Source organism: Ictidomys tridecemlineatus, chromosome 14 (assembly GCF_052094955.1).
Source record: "Ictidomys tridecemlineatus isolate mIctTri1 chromosome 14, mIctTri1.hap1, whole genome shotgun sequence".
In the NCBI taxonomy this organism is placed as follows: domain Eukaryota; kingdom Metazoa; phylum Chordata; class Mammalia; order Rodentia; family Sciuridae; genus Ictidomys; species Ictidomys tridecemlineatus.
Window position 1 is genome coordinate 69,593,792 of NC_135490.1, and position 16,518 is coordinate 69,610,309.

General features: G+C 44.8%; 1 protein-coding gene and 1 long non-coding RNA gene across 3 annotated transcripts in view; one reads left to right on the plus strand and one right to left on the minus strand.

Moving 5' to 3' along the window:
• Prag1 (PEAK1 related, kinase-activating pseudokinase 1) overlaps positions 1-4,962 on the minus strand; it is a 55,051-nt gene extending 50,089 nt beyond the window's left edge. The window contains exons 1-2 of one of the 2 annotated variants that reach the window (XM_078031311.1): positions 4,730-4,962; positions 974-1,066 (exon numbers count right to left, since the gene is read on the minus strand). In XM_078031311.1, coding sequence (XP_077887437.1) covers positions 974-1,054 — 81 coding nt within the window. In that variant the 5' untranslated portion in view covers positions 1,055-1,066; positions 4,730-4,962. The remainder of the gene's footprint in view (positions 1-973; positions 1,067-4,729) is intronic. The other variant, XM_005330784.5, reaches the window with a different exon arrangement.
• A 196-nt stretch (positions 4,963-5,158) lies between these two features.
• LOC120891948 (uncharacterized) lies at positions 5,159-13,935 on the plus strand. Its single transcript, XR_013430541.1, has 3 exons — positions 5,159-5,248; positions 6,253-6,348; positions 13,820-13,935. It is a non-coding gene; the product is annotated as an uncharacterized LOC120891948 (long non-coding RNA).
• The last annotated feature ends 2,583 nt before the right edge of the window (positions 13,936-16,518 follow it).

Genomic DNA, 16,518 nt, shown 5'->3' on the forward strand with positions numbered 1-16,518 from the left:
AAGAGGAGCAACAAGGTAAAGAGGAGTATTCCATTTATTCTGGGGCCCTCACGCTCTTGTCACAATGTTCTTGGATGCTCTCTAGTGGAGTGACCTTATCAGGAGCTGCAAAAACTAGACTGCAAAATAAAAGACATTTCAGGTCCTTAAAACACTGAGTACTTGAGGGTGTGGGACAGTTATAAGAGGGAATCATGGAGTTTGAGAAGGGAAGCCTGTACCTCCTTGATATATTCTTTAAGATACTGCAGACGGAGTCCAGAGCATAAGGCACTGCCTCCAAGAAAGAAGAACCTCAAAGTAGTACAACAAATAAAAACAATGGCTTCCAGATGATAACTCACAATTTTTTTTCCAGATTTTCTAATATTTTATTACATTGACTTTCTTTGCTTTATCTTTTCACATACACATACTTTCCCCCCTGAACCATTTAATAATCTGCACGTCTAACCACACAATTCACAACCAGAAAGTAATATTGATTCAATACCTATACGTAGTTTTAAGATGTTGATTATACTAGTAATGTCTCTTATAGCAATTTAAGGGCAGACAGGTGGCCTCCAGGCCCCAAGCCAGGATTACATGTTTCATTTAGATAACCCACAATTTTTGATCAAGAACTCTATTAAAATAAAAGCAGGGCCAGGCACGATGGCACACGCCTGTAATCCCAGCGGCTCCAGAGGCTGAGGCAGGAGGATCTTGAGTTCAAAGCCAGACTCAGCAAAAAGTGAGGTGCTAAGCAACTCAGTGAGACCCTGTCTCTAAATCTAATTCAAAAATAGGGCTGGGGATGTGGTTCAGTGACCAAGTGACCAAGTTCCATCCCTGGCACCACCCTCCAGCCAAAAAAAAAAAAAAAAAATAGAAGAAGGGCTGAAATGGGCATTGTCATCCGTATGCCGGACAGGTGGAGGTGGAAATGGGTGAGGAAGAGGTGTGGTGCTGGTCCATCTTCCAGGAGCACCTTGTCAGGAGATCTGACATCTGGGAATTCTGGCCCCTCCTCTTCCTTGGGTTCAACCCTGCCTGAGCTGAGTGAGGTCATCAAAGCTGGGCACTGCAAGCCAAGGAGAAAGACAGAAGAGAGAGAAATGCATGGTCATCACAGTCCTGGCCTGAAAGTAAACTGGACAGAATATAAGAGAAGTGATTATCAGATGGTGTTTTCCCTATCGTAGCTCGGGGGTGAAGATTAATCAGCTTCTTGAAAGAGTTCAGTTCTTCTGAGAATAAAGCTGGAAGCCCAGTTTGCACCATGCCCCCTGTAAATTCACCCCTGAGGAGATCAAAGGGCTGCAAACATTAGCCAATTAATCTGAATAACATCCCTTCGGCAGCTGTGATCCCCATTCTACAGGTGGGGAAACTTCAGCAAGGACAAAATCTGACACTCGTCCAAGGACACGGGTTTTGGTGCTTGTGGCAAGAGAAGGCAACTTTGCTGGCAGTCCTTCACCTCACCTCATGGTTCCAGATACTGAGGAAATACTGAGGAGCTTGCTGCTCCCTGTTCCTCATTCCTGTTCTTCCTTGAGTCCCGGAGGTGAAGAGATTCTCACTGCTCAGAGAGGGTTTCACCCGAGGGTTTCACTCCACTTTGCTCCGTGAGAATCTGCTTGAGGTTGATGTTCTCTAAACAATCAACAGGACTAACCAGGTAGAATGTGCCAGGAGCTCCAAAGAAAATTCCAGAGCCTTTGTGGGAAGCGCCCTCTTTCTTGTCTCCCACACTCACAGACGGAGGTGCTTATACTCAAGGAGTGCTGAAGCTAAATGGAACACTTTTTCCTCCGAAGCTAACAATGAAGCCAACTCCCATCTTTAAGCTAAAGGAACAGCCAGAAGAACAGACTGTCAGTGGCCACCTAGAGCCTTTGATCCTTTTCTTTAATGATTGCTATTTCAATTCTTCTTCTCCAACTACACCCAAGTAGTAGGTTCATTTCCCTGCCAAGTTCTCTAGGACAAGTCATGGGCTTCAACCAGCAGAGGAGGCATAGCCCAGGGCTTCTCTTTCCCTTGTAGTGTCAGAGATGCAGGCTAGCTGGAAAGTGGAGGGAGTGTTTTGGTCTTCAGGGGAGGGGAGTGGGTTCTTCCTGGGAAGCTGATGAGCCAAGGCTGACTAGACCAGTCCCGGAAGACACCGCCAGGCTCACATCTATAACAGGCAGAGGCTCCCACGCCCCCTCTGTGGGATGGAGGAAGAGAGCTTGGAAACCAGCTCTGTGTGGGCTCATCAGCTTCCTGCCAGCTCTTGGTCAAGCTGGGCTATCTGAGGAGGTTGGCATCTAACCACTTCCTCAGCGGCTACCACAGATTCACAAAGAAGCCGTTTTGCAAGGCCACATCTCATTTCCTTCCTCAGCAGGAACCCAAATTTGGGATGGGGAGGTTGCTTGGTGCCAGATGCCCCACTTTCTAAGCCCCCCCACTCACCCTCCTTTATAGCCATTGGCCTGCAATAGCCCTGGGAGTTAGGTAGGCCTGGGATTACTATCCTGCAGGTTTCCTTGAGGCCCCCCTCCCTAGTTTATGATGTTGTCCTTGCTCTCAGCGTCAACTCTGAAATTCTCTGCAGGTCAGTTTCAACTTTCACCACACAACTTCCCAGAGACACAGAGCTGTTTAAAGGGGCCAGTTGCCCAGGTACACACCTGCATTCACAGTCCAAGGCCAGGCTCACTGACTTAGCAAGATCCTGTCTCGAAATATAGAACAAAAAGGGCTGAAGGTGTAACTCAGTGGTAAAGCACCCCTGAGTTTCATCTCCAGGATGGAGGGTGGAGTGGAGGGGTATTTAAAGGGGACACCATTAAATAAGGGGACAAAATGAAGCTCTGGATTTGCCATCATCACTAACTATATCCTATTAAAACTGGTTTCTCGGTCAAAGCAAACAGAATTTACCACCATGTCTGTTTGGCCAGAAAGGGCCCTTTTCATGTTGCACTTCTTTGCCTGGAAGTACCTCCTATTTGTTTTAAATTAAAAATAGTGAAGCATGCAGCAAGTGGCGCTCACCATGCAGGAGTGAGCTGACACACCTCACAGGTGCCAGCTCCTCAGCCTGGGAATGGCACCTTCTCAGCCCACATTCCTTACCTCTGAGGGGTGGCGCCCCCAGAATTATGCAAATTCCCCCATTGCAGTGGGAGGCAGCAGTGTAAGATTAGAAAAAGATTTCAACATTCTTTCTGATCTAAGCCATGACAAAATAGCTTCATCTCTGCAAACTTCTGCGCTAGATTTGTGGCTACAATTTACAAGACCAAAGCTGTCAGATACACTCCCACCCCATTTCTTGAAGAATCTGAAGAAAATGGGTGGCCAGATCCATAAAATTAAATATCTTGGCTCAAAATACCCCTCATATTTACAGCAAGTTACTTACGTCTTACTCTAAAGTGACAGAATTCCGCAAAACTCTAACCAAAAAAAAAAAAATCTATATATTGCAATTAAATGAATGCAACATCTGAAAAAGGAAATACACGTGGATTTCAACACACTCTTGCTGGCGAGGGTTAACCAGGCAGAAGAGAGAAAGTGGCAATGGTAACTACCCCCTCAACCAACACACTCAGAGGATAAGTTGTTATATTCACACAACTTTCTCTTTTCTTTTTTCTTTCTCCAATGCTGTGTAATCTAATCTCGGCAGGAGGAATGTGGTTCTGCACCCACTACAGTCTAAACTGATAAGAAGGACACCTGAGTTCTACAGGACCCCAAGATAGCAAACTGCAGAATTCCCTAGGGTTTCCCGTCACATTTCCTTTTCAGAAAAGGAAGAGAAAGCGTTGTTAATGATAGTTCAGCCCAGTGATCAATAAAGCCTTTCAAACCCGACTCAGGGCTAAATGCATTGCAAAACTCCTGGCCCCTAGACCTTTGGGCTTTGCTACGGGCTCTGCAAACCATGTGCTGGCTGAGCTTTACCTGGGAGAAATACACACAGTGAGCCAGTGGCCGCTGCTTGCTGCGAATACTCAGGCGGCTCCATTCCCATTCACAAGACATGAAGTAGAGAGGTTCTATTTTCCGTGTGTGTGTGTGTGTGTGTGTGTGTGTGTGTGTGTGTGAGTGTGTGTGTGTGTGTGTGTGTGTGTGTATGTGTGTTTCGCCGGTTAGGGAGGGGGCAGCACAAGCAAAGGTTAAGAACCTGCTCACAGCATTTAGGGAGCTCAGCTCGGGCTTGGAAAAAGGTATCACCCAGTTGCTTCTCAAGGCCCGCTGCTGCAAAAGAGGTAACTACCCTAACTCCCAAATCGTCCTAGGGAACTGTTCGGAGCAGCCCGGGCGATCTCTCCTTCTCCGCTCCTTTGACAAAGCTCGCGGTGGAAAGCGTTTCAGTCTCCCATCGCACACAGCAGCCAGACCGGTACCACCCTCAGAACAGTCGGTTCCCCGCTCCCGGAACTCGAAAGAAAGTTTCCCCCTTTAAAGAGCGCGATACTCGAATGAATTGAAAACCACTCGGGCTCCCCAGTTCTCCCCGCTCGGCGCCTCCACCTCCAGCACAACCCCGGGTGCACGCGGTTCAGTCGCTCCACTCGCCGGGATCCGCCGCCTGTCACCCAGGACGACACCGACAGGGGATTCCCTGCGCGGCGACCGCAGCGCTCTAGCAACCCACCACCACCACCACCACCACCACCCGGTGAGGCCACGTTTGCCAGACAAAAAGAGCCCGAATTTACAAAAAGCCGCAAGGACTCACCTCGGGGCTGCGCTCCTCTGGCCTCGCCGTCGGTGGCCTCGCCGTCCGCCGCCCAACTGGGCGCCCAGGATCATTGTTTGGAGAGTGTCTGCGCGCGGTGCGTGCCCGGCGGCGGGCGGGTGGCCTCTGCCTGGGCCCGGCGGCCGGGTGGCAGCTGTGAGCGCGGCTCCGCCCCCTCCGCCTCCGGTTACGCCGCCCTCCGCGGCTCGCGCCGCACCTCCGCAGTCCCCGCCGCCTCTCCGCGTCCCCCCAGCCCAGCGAGCCCGCCCAGCAGCTACAGCTCTCCAGCCCCCCGATCCTTCCAAACTCCACGCCCCGCCCCTGCCTCCCGCTCCCTGCCCACCAGCTTGCAACCGCGAAGCTCCGCCCCGACTCCCGGCGCCAGCTGACCCCCGCCCCCCCCCACCCCCCAGCTAACCCCCTCTGGCCACCCTCTCCTCAGCCATGACTCTGCTCAGTTCTGCAGGGGCAAGCAAGCTTCCGTGTCTGAAGGCTTTCTTAGCCACAGTGCTTGCACAGGTATAGTTATGGGAATAGGTGCTGTGCATCCATTCATCCAGTTGGCCTGGCGAGACCCTGGTCAGGGAGGGAGAAGGAGGAAGAAAGAAGGAAGTGAGGGGCCCGGAGAGGAATGACCAGGTATGGGTCTGAGGCTCTGAAAGCGGCGTGGATACAGTCACTGCCCGTTCCTCTTACCCTGGGAGAAGGGTGGTGGTGGCTGGAGGAGCGAGGCTGGGAATCCCAGGCTGCAGATTCCAGGTCCTGCGGGGTGCCTCTGGCAAATTGCTTAACCTCTTTGAACTTTAGTGTTCTGCATGTGGAATGCAAAGGTTGGAAGAGAGCGCTGGCCTACCATCTCGCTGGGACTTATAAGTCCTCCGCGGGCCCATATTACACCTGTGTTTACACGAGTTCCAGTGAGTCATTCACCGAGATAGAAAGAGTTCGAGATATTCCTCCTCGTCGAAAAGTCTTTTAACTCCGAGTCCCTCCCTTCCTCCCGCTACCTAGGTAGGACAGGCTTGCACCTTGGCCTGGGTGTATCCTCAGAAAGCCCAGGCCAAAGTCACCTCCCAGGGCTCTAGGCTGAGAGAACTGAAACAGGAAAAGACCCCACAAAAAACGCTGAGACAGTGTTTGAAATTCCATATAGGGTCCTTTTCCAGAATAAGCCTATGAGTCACCAACACCACAGGAGGAAGCTGGGTCCTTAGATTCCTTTACTGTCCTCCCTTTGTGGCAGTTATATAGCAGGAGTGAGGGGGAGGGGATAGGTGGAGGGAACAGAAGGAGAAGACATGTTTGAGACATGTTTGCCTTCTGTGGGGAAAAAGAAAAATGGCAAAAGGGGACATAGGGAATACTTCCCTGCCCTAATGTCACCAATTTCTCCTAAGAGTATGGATAGAATTTCAAGGAAGGTATAGAGAGAGGGGAGAGGAACTAACATTTGTGTAGATATCCTGTGTCAAGCAAGCCCATGCAGGGTTAAAAAAAAAAAAGTCCTCCACCCCATTTTACAGAGAAGAAAACTGAGGCTCAGAGGACCACATTATTTGCCAGGGTTTCTCAGCTGAAAACTGGAATTGGAATCAAGGGCTGTCTGATTCCACTGACAGGTGAGTTCACAACACCCTCCCCAAGTAGTGATAGTCCAGCCCTATCTCTCTTCCCAGTGCAAGGGGAAATAGTTTGAACAAATATGTAAGGAAAACTTTGGTTAGGCTCTATCAGCATCCACATGAGCTGAAAGATCCAGTCCATGCATCTACCAAGACCCAAGAGGGGAATGTACTGATAAGCAGGTAGGTATAAAGTCATTTACACTAAAGAAATACAAAAGTCACTTGGGAGGTGCATGCAATTCAATTATACTGGAACCTCTATCAAGGTTTGTGAGAAGTTCATGATTCCTAGGATTTAGTTTAGCTATTTCACTTCTTCCTTTGTAAGATCCACTAGAAGGGGACACCCACCTTACAGGATAAATAAAGGTCATGCCAAACACATAAGAGATACTTTAATTTTTTTTAACCTAAGTGTATCCTTAATATAGGAACAGACTAAAGAACATAATTAATAATAATAATAATAGAAGTAAAAGTCTTTGCATGACAAGACCACTGGTCCTATGGCTTGGGACAGCAATTGAAGTGTTAATCCCATGTTTCTGCAAAATAAACTATTCTCAAGTGGTTTGCTCCGCTCACACAAAATAAATGCATTATACTGTAGTTGCTGACATATAATGTGCATCTTTTTATGCCAGCAACATGGCCATAAAGATGGATTCATCTTGCCTAATGAAAAGAATCAAAAGACATTTCAAGAGAATCATTTAGATGCGCATAAAATCCCCATCCTCTTTTGCAGTGCTCAGCTAGTGACTGTTAGGTATGAGGTATCCTTCATCAAGCTATGGTAAACTCATGAACAATTCTCCAAACTGCACCCTGCCTGCAATGCAGTGCAATTTGTGTGGACACAGCATTCTGCTACTTATCAGTCCATTTTCATTACACTTTTAACTGCTGGGCTTGGGCTTCCTGAAACAGATCAGACCTTTAAGAAGAGTGATTCTCTCCAGTATTTTAGTTTACAGGCACCATTCTGTGTAAGATGGAAGTTAAATTTTAGGAGATTAAGATAAGGAGTTGGGACAGGTAGGGCTTTTGGGTGAGCAAGATAAGGTAGTTTGGAATTGGAAAAGCAAAAAAGGCAAAATTAGAAAGAACACAGTATTCAATTATCCTGGAAAAATGCAATCTGGGATGTTTGAGAAGCATATAGACTGGGCCAAGGAATTTCCGTGAGTGATATTTTCCCAGCTGGAGGATAGGTCTCAAATAATAGAGAGGAATCTCTCACCTTAAAGTGTGAAAGGTGTTTAATTTTAGTCCGTGGGTATTTATTGAGTGCTTTCTCCTTATGAAGCACTAGATGAGGTTCCACAGGGAAACTAAAGAAAAAAGAGTAAGAGGCAAAAAATATAAGCTCTAGGAGAGGAAGATGAGCTGGGGACAGAGCAGATTCAAAACAGGAAAAAAACAGAAACACAAGAAGTAGTTTCATGGAAGAAGGGGGCTTTGCACCATAAGATAGCTACTTGTGGATAACGGAGACTTTCTAGACTGACAGAAGATTACCCACAATGGAACAGACATGGGAGAGGTAGAAGACTTTTTCTGAGTTCCCACTATAATCTGGTTGAAGATACACTGGGAAATTTGAGGTAGTACTGGATAGGAAGGGCTGGGTTTCAAAGCAAGCCAACAAGAAAGCATTGACACTTCTGAGCAGCAGGGTAACAGTATCCATATTAATTAGGGAGTAGGAGAAGAGATTGAAGATAAGGAGACTGGCTTAAGAATTTCTATCCCTGGTCCAGATGGGAGGCAGTGGGCTTTGGTAAGAAAGACAGTGAAGGAAATAGCAAGATGGATGGTGTATGGATGGTTTGGAGAGACGAAAAGAAGGAGACTTTTGGAGAATGTAACTAGGTTACATAACGGAGCACTTACTCCATGTCAAGCCCTGTGTACCCAATAGTTGACGTGGTTTCTCCCACTTAAAGCTCACCCAAACACTGTGATCGAAACCCAAACACAGTGATCTAAAAGAGGCCATGAAGAAAAGAAGGGTGGCCCCTTTTCTTCCAGACCTTTGAAACTCCAGAGCAGTCTGCAACAAGGTCTCCTGAAGAGGACAGATAGCCGGAAGGAAGAGGTGTTACCAAGGGCATTCCAGGCTTTAGTGATTGGCATCAGGTTGAGAGTGCGACACAAAATTAAACTCTTAGTTCCTTTGTTTATAGCAGCAGGAGGTTGAGAAGGACCCCAAGGAAGAAAGGAGTCAGATTTGAGGACAAATGGGATGGCTAAAGAGAGAGCTTGATTGGGGTGCAAGTAGAGATAAGGAGTATTTTATAAACGGAGAGAGCAACTGCAGAGGAGAGAGTTTAGTGCATCTGCAAACCATTGACACGTGCTCACTAAACACTGGGCTTAAAGCCAGGCCTGTCCTTTTTTTTTTTTTTTGTGGGGTCCCAAAATCACCATGGAAGAGATTGGAAATAAGGAAAAAGTTCTTCTGAAACCTTGTTGTGAGGAGCTCTTCTGGGTTCCTTCTGATCTGCTAGATGGTTGTATCCCTGCAAGCCTGTTAAAGGTCGGTCTAGCAAGCATACAGGGTCCCACTCAAAGTCTTTCCTCCCAGAGCGACAACCAGCTCATTCAGCAGCAAATCCCAAGCACTCTCTTCCCTCTCTGAGGTGTAGAAATTGAAGTGATCTTATCAGTTGATCCTGTTCTGTGATCATGGCATCTCAAATTTGTGTCCCAATTTTTTAAAACCGTATCCAATTTCTTATTCTTCCTCCCTGATCTTAGTCATAGGAAGCCCTTAGGAGGAAAAAACATTATAAATAATTTATGGTATTATATTCCAAGCACTGAATAGTTTATTTACTTATTTATTTATTTATTTTTTCCTGCCCAGATGGGAAGGTATTATTTAAAAATAACCATGGGTGTCCATGTCTCAAACCACACGGGATGGAGAGCCAGAGATTCAAGGTCCTTATGATCTTTCTCTGGGCTCAAGCCCTATAAAGCTCATGTCATTGCTGAAGAAAGAAAACACATTTTCCCTTTTTGTGTATAATTATGATTACAGGTACATTCAATGTTTATTAAATTTTTAGAAACTTCATTTTTCAAAATCTTACTGTTATGGATTGTATACCCTTCCCCCTAAAAAGACATGTTGAAATCCTAATGGCCAGTATTCTGTGATCTTATTTGGGACTTACAGACTGAATCAAGTTAAATGAGGTCATTAGGGTAGACCCTAAAATATTATAAACAATGTCCTTCTAAAAAGAGGAACTTGAACAGAGACAGACATATGCAGAGAGAAGACAGCATAGAGACACTGACAGAGTAGACAGTCACATGATGGGCGTAATGCCCGTATAAGACACGCGCTGAATGCCAAGGATCACCAGCCATCACCAAAAAGCAAGGAGACATAAAGAAAGACTTCTCTATGGCCATCGGACAGAGCCTGGCCTTGCTGACACCTTGGTTTCAGACTTCTAATCTTCAGAACTATGAGATGATAAATTTCTGTTGTTTTAAGTTATCCAGTTTGGTAGCCCTGGGAAAACAATCCTAGTTATCAATACAAAAGCATCTCAAAGAGCGATATATATATATATAATTGCTCCTGGTGTTTTCAGAAGATCAACTCATAAGAATGTGATGTATGGGAGCCAGGTCAATTGACGCCCACCCACTCTGGATGAATTGCTGGACTACTTTGTAATGGGAAGGTCAGGTGTCACCTCCTTCTCTCATTGGGAGCTTTGGCTTGTCCTATGAAGAGAATGGTCATTCTTTTCCCTATAGCTGCTGTCTCCCATTTCAGGGTGTCTGGTGAGGAGAAAGGCCTGGTTTGTTTACTGGATTGGCACGTGCACAGGTGAAAAACTCTGCCTCGATACTGACACTGTGAATGAGGCATATCGAAGGCATTCAGGATCACTCTGGGTCCGCAGACCCTACTAGAGACGCCAGTGGCTAGAAAGGACATTAGAGATCACCTGGGTTTAATCCTTCCCCTACAGATATGGACTCTGAGGCTCTAAATGGTCAAGACTCATCCAAGTTCTCATAGGACTTCTTCTGAGGCTTCAAAGTTGTTTGGATTAAATGTGAACTTAGCTGTGAGCTAAGGATACTGAAAACGGGAAATATTTGAGGAATTAATTCATGATTCCCTGGGCTTGGTTTTCTGTCTGAGTCTGAACTGGGGTCAAAGTCAGGAAGAGGCAGAATCAAAGGAAAACATCACCCACTTGAAGTTTCAGTTCATTTGCCCTAAAGAGAATCTTCAAACAATAAAGCCACTTTGGAAAATAATTTGACAATTTCTTTTAAAGTTAAATGTAAGTTTTGTTATATGACCCAGCAATCCTACTACTAGGTATCACTCAAGAGAAATGAAAATTTCTGCACACATAGTTAGGCACACAAATGCCCATATAGCGTCATTAGCAACAGCAGAGTGAAAGTAGCTCAAATGTCCCTCAATTCATGAAATGAACAATAATGTGAAATACCTAATGCGATTGAATACTATTCCGTAATGAAGAATGTTACAACACGAAAGGAGTCAGACACAAAAGACTACTTAGGAGGGCTGGGATTGTGGCTCAGTGGTAGAGCACTTGCCTTGCCTTGCATATATGAGGCAATGGGTTCGATTCTCAGCACCACATAAAAATAAATAAATAAAGACTACTTATGATATTATTCCATTTATATGAAATGTCCAGAAATGCAAATCCATGCAGATAGAAAAGTAGATGAGTGTTTGCATAGGGCTGGGGAGGTAAAGAGGAAAGGGCACCAGGATCAACTGTAAATAGGCCTGAGGGATCTTGCTGAGATAATGGAAATGTTCTAAACCCACCCTGAGACCATTGTGGAACCACTTGACAACTTTATAAAAAAATGTTGAATTGAACATTTAAATGGTTGAACTTTAAATTATGTAAATTATATCTTGATAAAGTTGTTTATTAAAAAGGGAGGGAATGAAGCCAGGCAGGGTGGCACACTCCTGTGATCCCAGTGACTTGGGAGGCTGGGGCAGAAGGATCACAAGTTCAAAGCCAGCCTCTGCAACTTAAGTGAGGCCCTAAGCAACTTAGTCAGACCCTGCCTCAAAATCAAAAATAAAAAGGGCTGAGGATGTGGCTCAGTGGTAAAGCCCCCCCTGGGTTCAGTCCCCAGTACACCCCCCCCAAAAAAAGTCAAATGTTGGTTGCCAAGGGCTGAAGTAGATAGGGGTAAGAAGAAAATTCATGTTTAATGGATACAGATCTTGTTTGGCAAGATGAAATGTTTTGGTGATGATAGTTTTACAATAGTGTGAACATACCAAATGCCATTGGTTAAGATGGTTGTGTGTGTGTGTGTGTGTGTGTAAGTGTGTGTGTGTGTGTGTATTGGAGATTGAATCCAGCGGCGCTTAACCACTGAGCCATGTCCCCAGCCTTTTTTCAATATTTTCTTTAAACTCAAGGTCTCACTGAGTTGCTTAGGGCCTCTCTAAATTGCTGAGGCAGTCTTTGAACTGGCAATCCCCCTCCTGCCTCAGCCTCCCAAGTCACTGGGATTACAGGCATGTGCCACTACACCTGGTTATATTGTATATATTTTATTGCAATTTAAGAGAGAGAGAGAGAGAACACCTGTGTGAATTGGTTTTTAGTTGAAACAAGTTTGAGAAATCTCAATCGGTTTGATTTAAAAAGCCATCAGTTTTTAAACTGAAGGAAATAGATCAACATATCTTTCTATAAAACTACAAAAATTCCAGGTCTACAGCTGCTTGGTAAACCCTAGAAGAGAAAGCCGCACATGCTCTGCTGTGGCTCCACAGTCCCACCCCTGAAAATTGTCACCCTAGATAGCTGTAGTCTGGGTTTTACTAGGTCAGCAGACTCCAGCAAGTCCTGGCCTCTGGCCTCTTTGGCTGGCTTCTATCCAAGGCTCCTTTGTAACGTTGCCTTTGACCCCTCCTTATTGATAGCCAAAACCTAGTTGTGAAGATGTTGTGACATGGACCATATCTTAGGATTGCAAAAGGGAACCGGATGCCCTCAAACAAATATTCCTGAGTGTTGATCCATGAGAAAAAAAAAGAGAGAGATTTTTATTTATCCAAAAAGAATGTTATTTGCATATGTTACAAGTTTTATAAATCTGTTAAAAAAATCAAATGTTTTCTTATTCATCCTTGATGTGGGACGACCTTTTCTCCTTCACTCCCATTTTTCCTTTTGATTTTCACAGTAAATATGCCCATAAAGAATTTTAAGATAATTCTTTGGGCTCTTTGAGCATTTTACTAAGAACTAACACTGAGGAAGTCGCATTTTGTTACAGCACAAGGAACCCTGAAGAAATTTCCAATTTCTGTCCAGGGCCCAGGACACACCCAAACAAAGCAAAACAGAAAAAGACTTGAATGTGCTCTCTTCTTTTGTGATTCTGAGGGCATGAATTCATTCAGGAGAAAGATGTCACCTGATGTGGACATGGGTAGGGTGGGAGTGGGACTTAGTGACACATGGGGGGAAAAAACAAAACCCCCATCCCCACCCCCCAGGACCTACAGATCCCTGCAACTTGCCTTCATTTTCAGGTCCGCAGTACGTGACGGACACAGGTCATCTCTAACCTAGCTACGCCAACTCCAGAGCCTTCTACAAACACAGGCTCTTATTAGCAAATAACCTCTCCCTAAGTCATCATGCACGGAATTAATATTCTCATTTTCCATCCCAGGAAAGTGAGGGAAAGGACTTATATAGCTAGACCATTGAGTAATTAAGCACAGGAGATGCTTAATTTGTCTTCCAGGTTCTCTGTGTAAGATCCCCAACAGCATCTGTCTAATGTCACGGGTTGCCACACTTGGGTTAGGGAGAGGAGGATATGCCTGTGGATTTACATTCCTCATGGTTCTGAAGGGGAGGACAGACAGTAATGGTGGCTGAGAGGCTTCCACAGGGACACTGGGAAGAATGTCCAGCGGCCACAGAACATAGCTAGCTTTGCAGTGACCTAAGAATGGGGGTGAAGGGGGGATGTCTAGAAAGGAGGAGGGAAGCAAAAGATTGGACTAATTTACTGGAAAGCCCAGGCCTTGTTAAGGAGTCTTTAAGATAATAGCTCTTTTGACTGGCTGTTCAGTTTTTTCCCCTTTTAGAAGTGGTAGTGGTGGTTGGCTGGGAGAGACGTGGAGAAAGCCGGGTAGGAAGGGGGTCAAAAGACACGTGATGGGGCTGATTAACAAGTAGGCTTTGTGAGCGGGGGACTGAGGGACACCTGCAGCGCTGCCAGACAGGCTTGCCCAGTGGGGGTTGTTTGAATGAGAAAACAGCTTCCAAAAAGATGTAGCCAAAGAATATAAAAGCACAAGGAAAATGTGCATTTGTGAGATGAGGGAATGGTGGTGGAGTTTTATCTCTGACTCTCTTTTAAATAAATCTTCCATTATCTATATTCTCACCCTTAGGTCAGCATCCCAAGATGCAAGAGAGAGAGAGAGAGAGAGAGAGAGAGAGAGAGAGAGAGAGGATTCAGAGCCGGGACTGGGAGCTGGTGTTTTGATCAAAAAAGAAATTCACTTTCAAACAGACATGTATTCTTTGAAAAAATAATAATAATAAATAAATAAAACAAACAGAAAATCTCTTCCAACTCAGCTGACTAAGTCCCAGTCGGGATGACAGCAGCGTTCACTTGCGAGATCCCACAGAGCTGGGGTCCAGCAAGAAAATAAATGTGACTTTCATATCAGAGCATAGTGCTGCTTTGTTTGTCATCCAATGAAAGGACGGGCATTACAATGCTATTGTATTGCCAGAGGTCATCTGGAGACCCACCAGCTTTGGGGTGAAATACAGCTAAACCTGTGTTTTGGCAGACTGGCATCAGTATCTCACAAGAACCAGGGGGCTCAGTTCTTGGTTTCCAAGGAGCAACGTTTGGGTGGGGTGAAGGTGGGAGAGCAACACACACACTCAAAAAAACAAAAAACCCAAACCCTTCTTGGGTAATCATCTTAGCCAGATTTAACCCCAGATGGCTACCTCATTTGTTGATATTTCCTGCGGTTAATAAAGTCTCAGTAAGCATTTGTATACATATATGTGTATATATATATATATATATATATATATATATATATATATATATATATGGATACAATACATACACAAATATCTGGGGATAATATATATATATATATTATATTATATATTTAAAAGATGCTGAGTAGGATGACACCTTGTTTAATTCCTTCCAAGTCCTGCTTAAAGCAAATTTAATTGTGGACCTTATCTGGCAACTTGTCAATCTCAATCTCAGTAAAGATATTATATATATATATATATATATATATATATATATATATATATATATATATATATAGTGTGTGTGTGTGTGTGTGTGTGTGTATGTGTGTGTGCATTTGCCATCATACTCAGCCCCTTTGAAAAGCCTTCCCTGACTCCTGGAGCCGCCTTGGATGTCCCTTCTTGGAGCTTCATTAGCTTCCATTTCCTTGCCTATAAGATCAGACTTATACCTTCTTCAGGGAATTGTTTTAAGAGATAAATAGGCTAAGTTAGGTGCTGTGCCTAGTTCCTAACCTGACATATACCCTGCTCTTGGTAAATGTTGGATGTTTTCGAGCATTCACCAGAAGGTGGAATCCATTCCTTCACCTAACAGGGCCCTTTTATTGAGGACTCACCCTGAGCCAAGACCCAAGGGGAGCCTGAGTGGCGCAGTGATGAGGGGGACAGTATAGTGGGAGGAAGGACAGAGCCAAGTGGGATCACGAGTTCTTTTCATTTTTTAAATTTTTTCAGTAGTAGGTGAACACATACCTTTATTTTATATATTTGTTTTTATGTGGTGCTGAGGATCGAACCCAGGGCCTCACACAGGCTAAGCAAGCTCTCTACCACTAAGTTATAACCACAGCCCCGGTCACGAGTTCTTGATGGCAAATTGTGACAGGTGCTCTGAAGGGACCATCCTCTATAAGGCCATAGAGCTAGGGGAGGCCTTCTTTGACACTGGATTGAGATTGCAAAGATGCAGTTTGGCTACTTGGAGGATGGGATACCAGAAAGGGTACCTGGTCTGTTGTCATTTAATTTCATCCTCTTGGAGGATCAGAATATTTATTGGTGTGCAGTGGGAAGAACTAAATTGCAGGGCGCTTGCCAGGACTTGATTTGCTATCCTTTGGCATCACAAGGGCACAGACAATGCCAGAGAAAAGGTCAGGTGATCTGCAGAGAAACACCTGGGGAGGATTATGGATGCAAACAGGAAGGTGCCCGGAGGATACTCCAGCAAACACAAGGATCCTGGCACTGAGAGGCTGGAGCTGAATTCTCTCCCTGGTCAGGAGAACACTGGAGTTCCAAAAGGTCGCGCATTCACCCAGGGCATGCACCTAGTTGTGGTGGAATTTAGTTTAAATGTAGAGCTGTTTGTTCCAGGTTTTTTGACTATATCACAGGGCTGGTCTATGATGGGAGGGTTTGAAAAAAAATATATCTACTAAGGTTCCTATAGGTCTAAAGTACAATTTATTTGAGATCCCCATCATGTCTCCTCAACGCTAGAAAAAAGAAAAAAGAAAGAAAGATAAGATAAAGAGACAAAGGAAAGAAAAAGATTTTAAAAAAGAAAGAAATATTAATTTCTATGTGTAAGTTTTCAACTTTATAATATGCTCAATTTAATTATTTTTAGAACATTAAAATCCATGTCAGAACCATCATCAACTGAGTATTCTGTCTCCATTGCTCTTTAAGGGACACTCACTAGGAGAGATGTGGGGGCTTCTCCACCATATTACCATAGGGTTATTTCAGCCAGTACTTGATTATCTGTGCTAAGCGCAGGGCGGCCCACAGAGACATGAACCCCTTTGAGGGTTCAAAGCTTCAAAACACCAACACCTTTGTAGCTCCCAAAGCAGCTAAGCTGGAGGCTTTTGCTGAGCTCTGTTCCTTCAACCTCTTCCCTGATATCATTTTGAATCTATGGGTTAAAAAAAAAAAAAAACAGGGAACAACACCTTTCAGAGAAACAACTTCCTATGTATTAAGGACACACAGCAAGTTAGACCATTCAGTTGAAATTCGGGCCTCAAGGCTATTTTGTCTGTGCTCTACCTTCTTGTGGCTACTC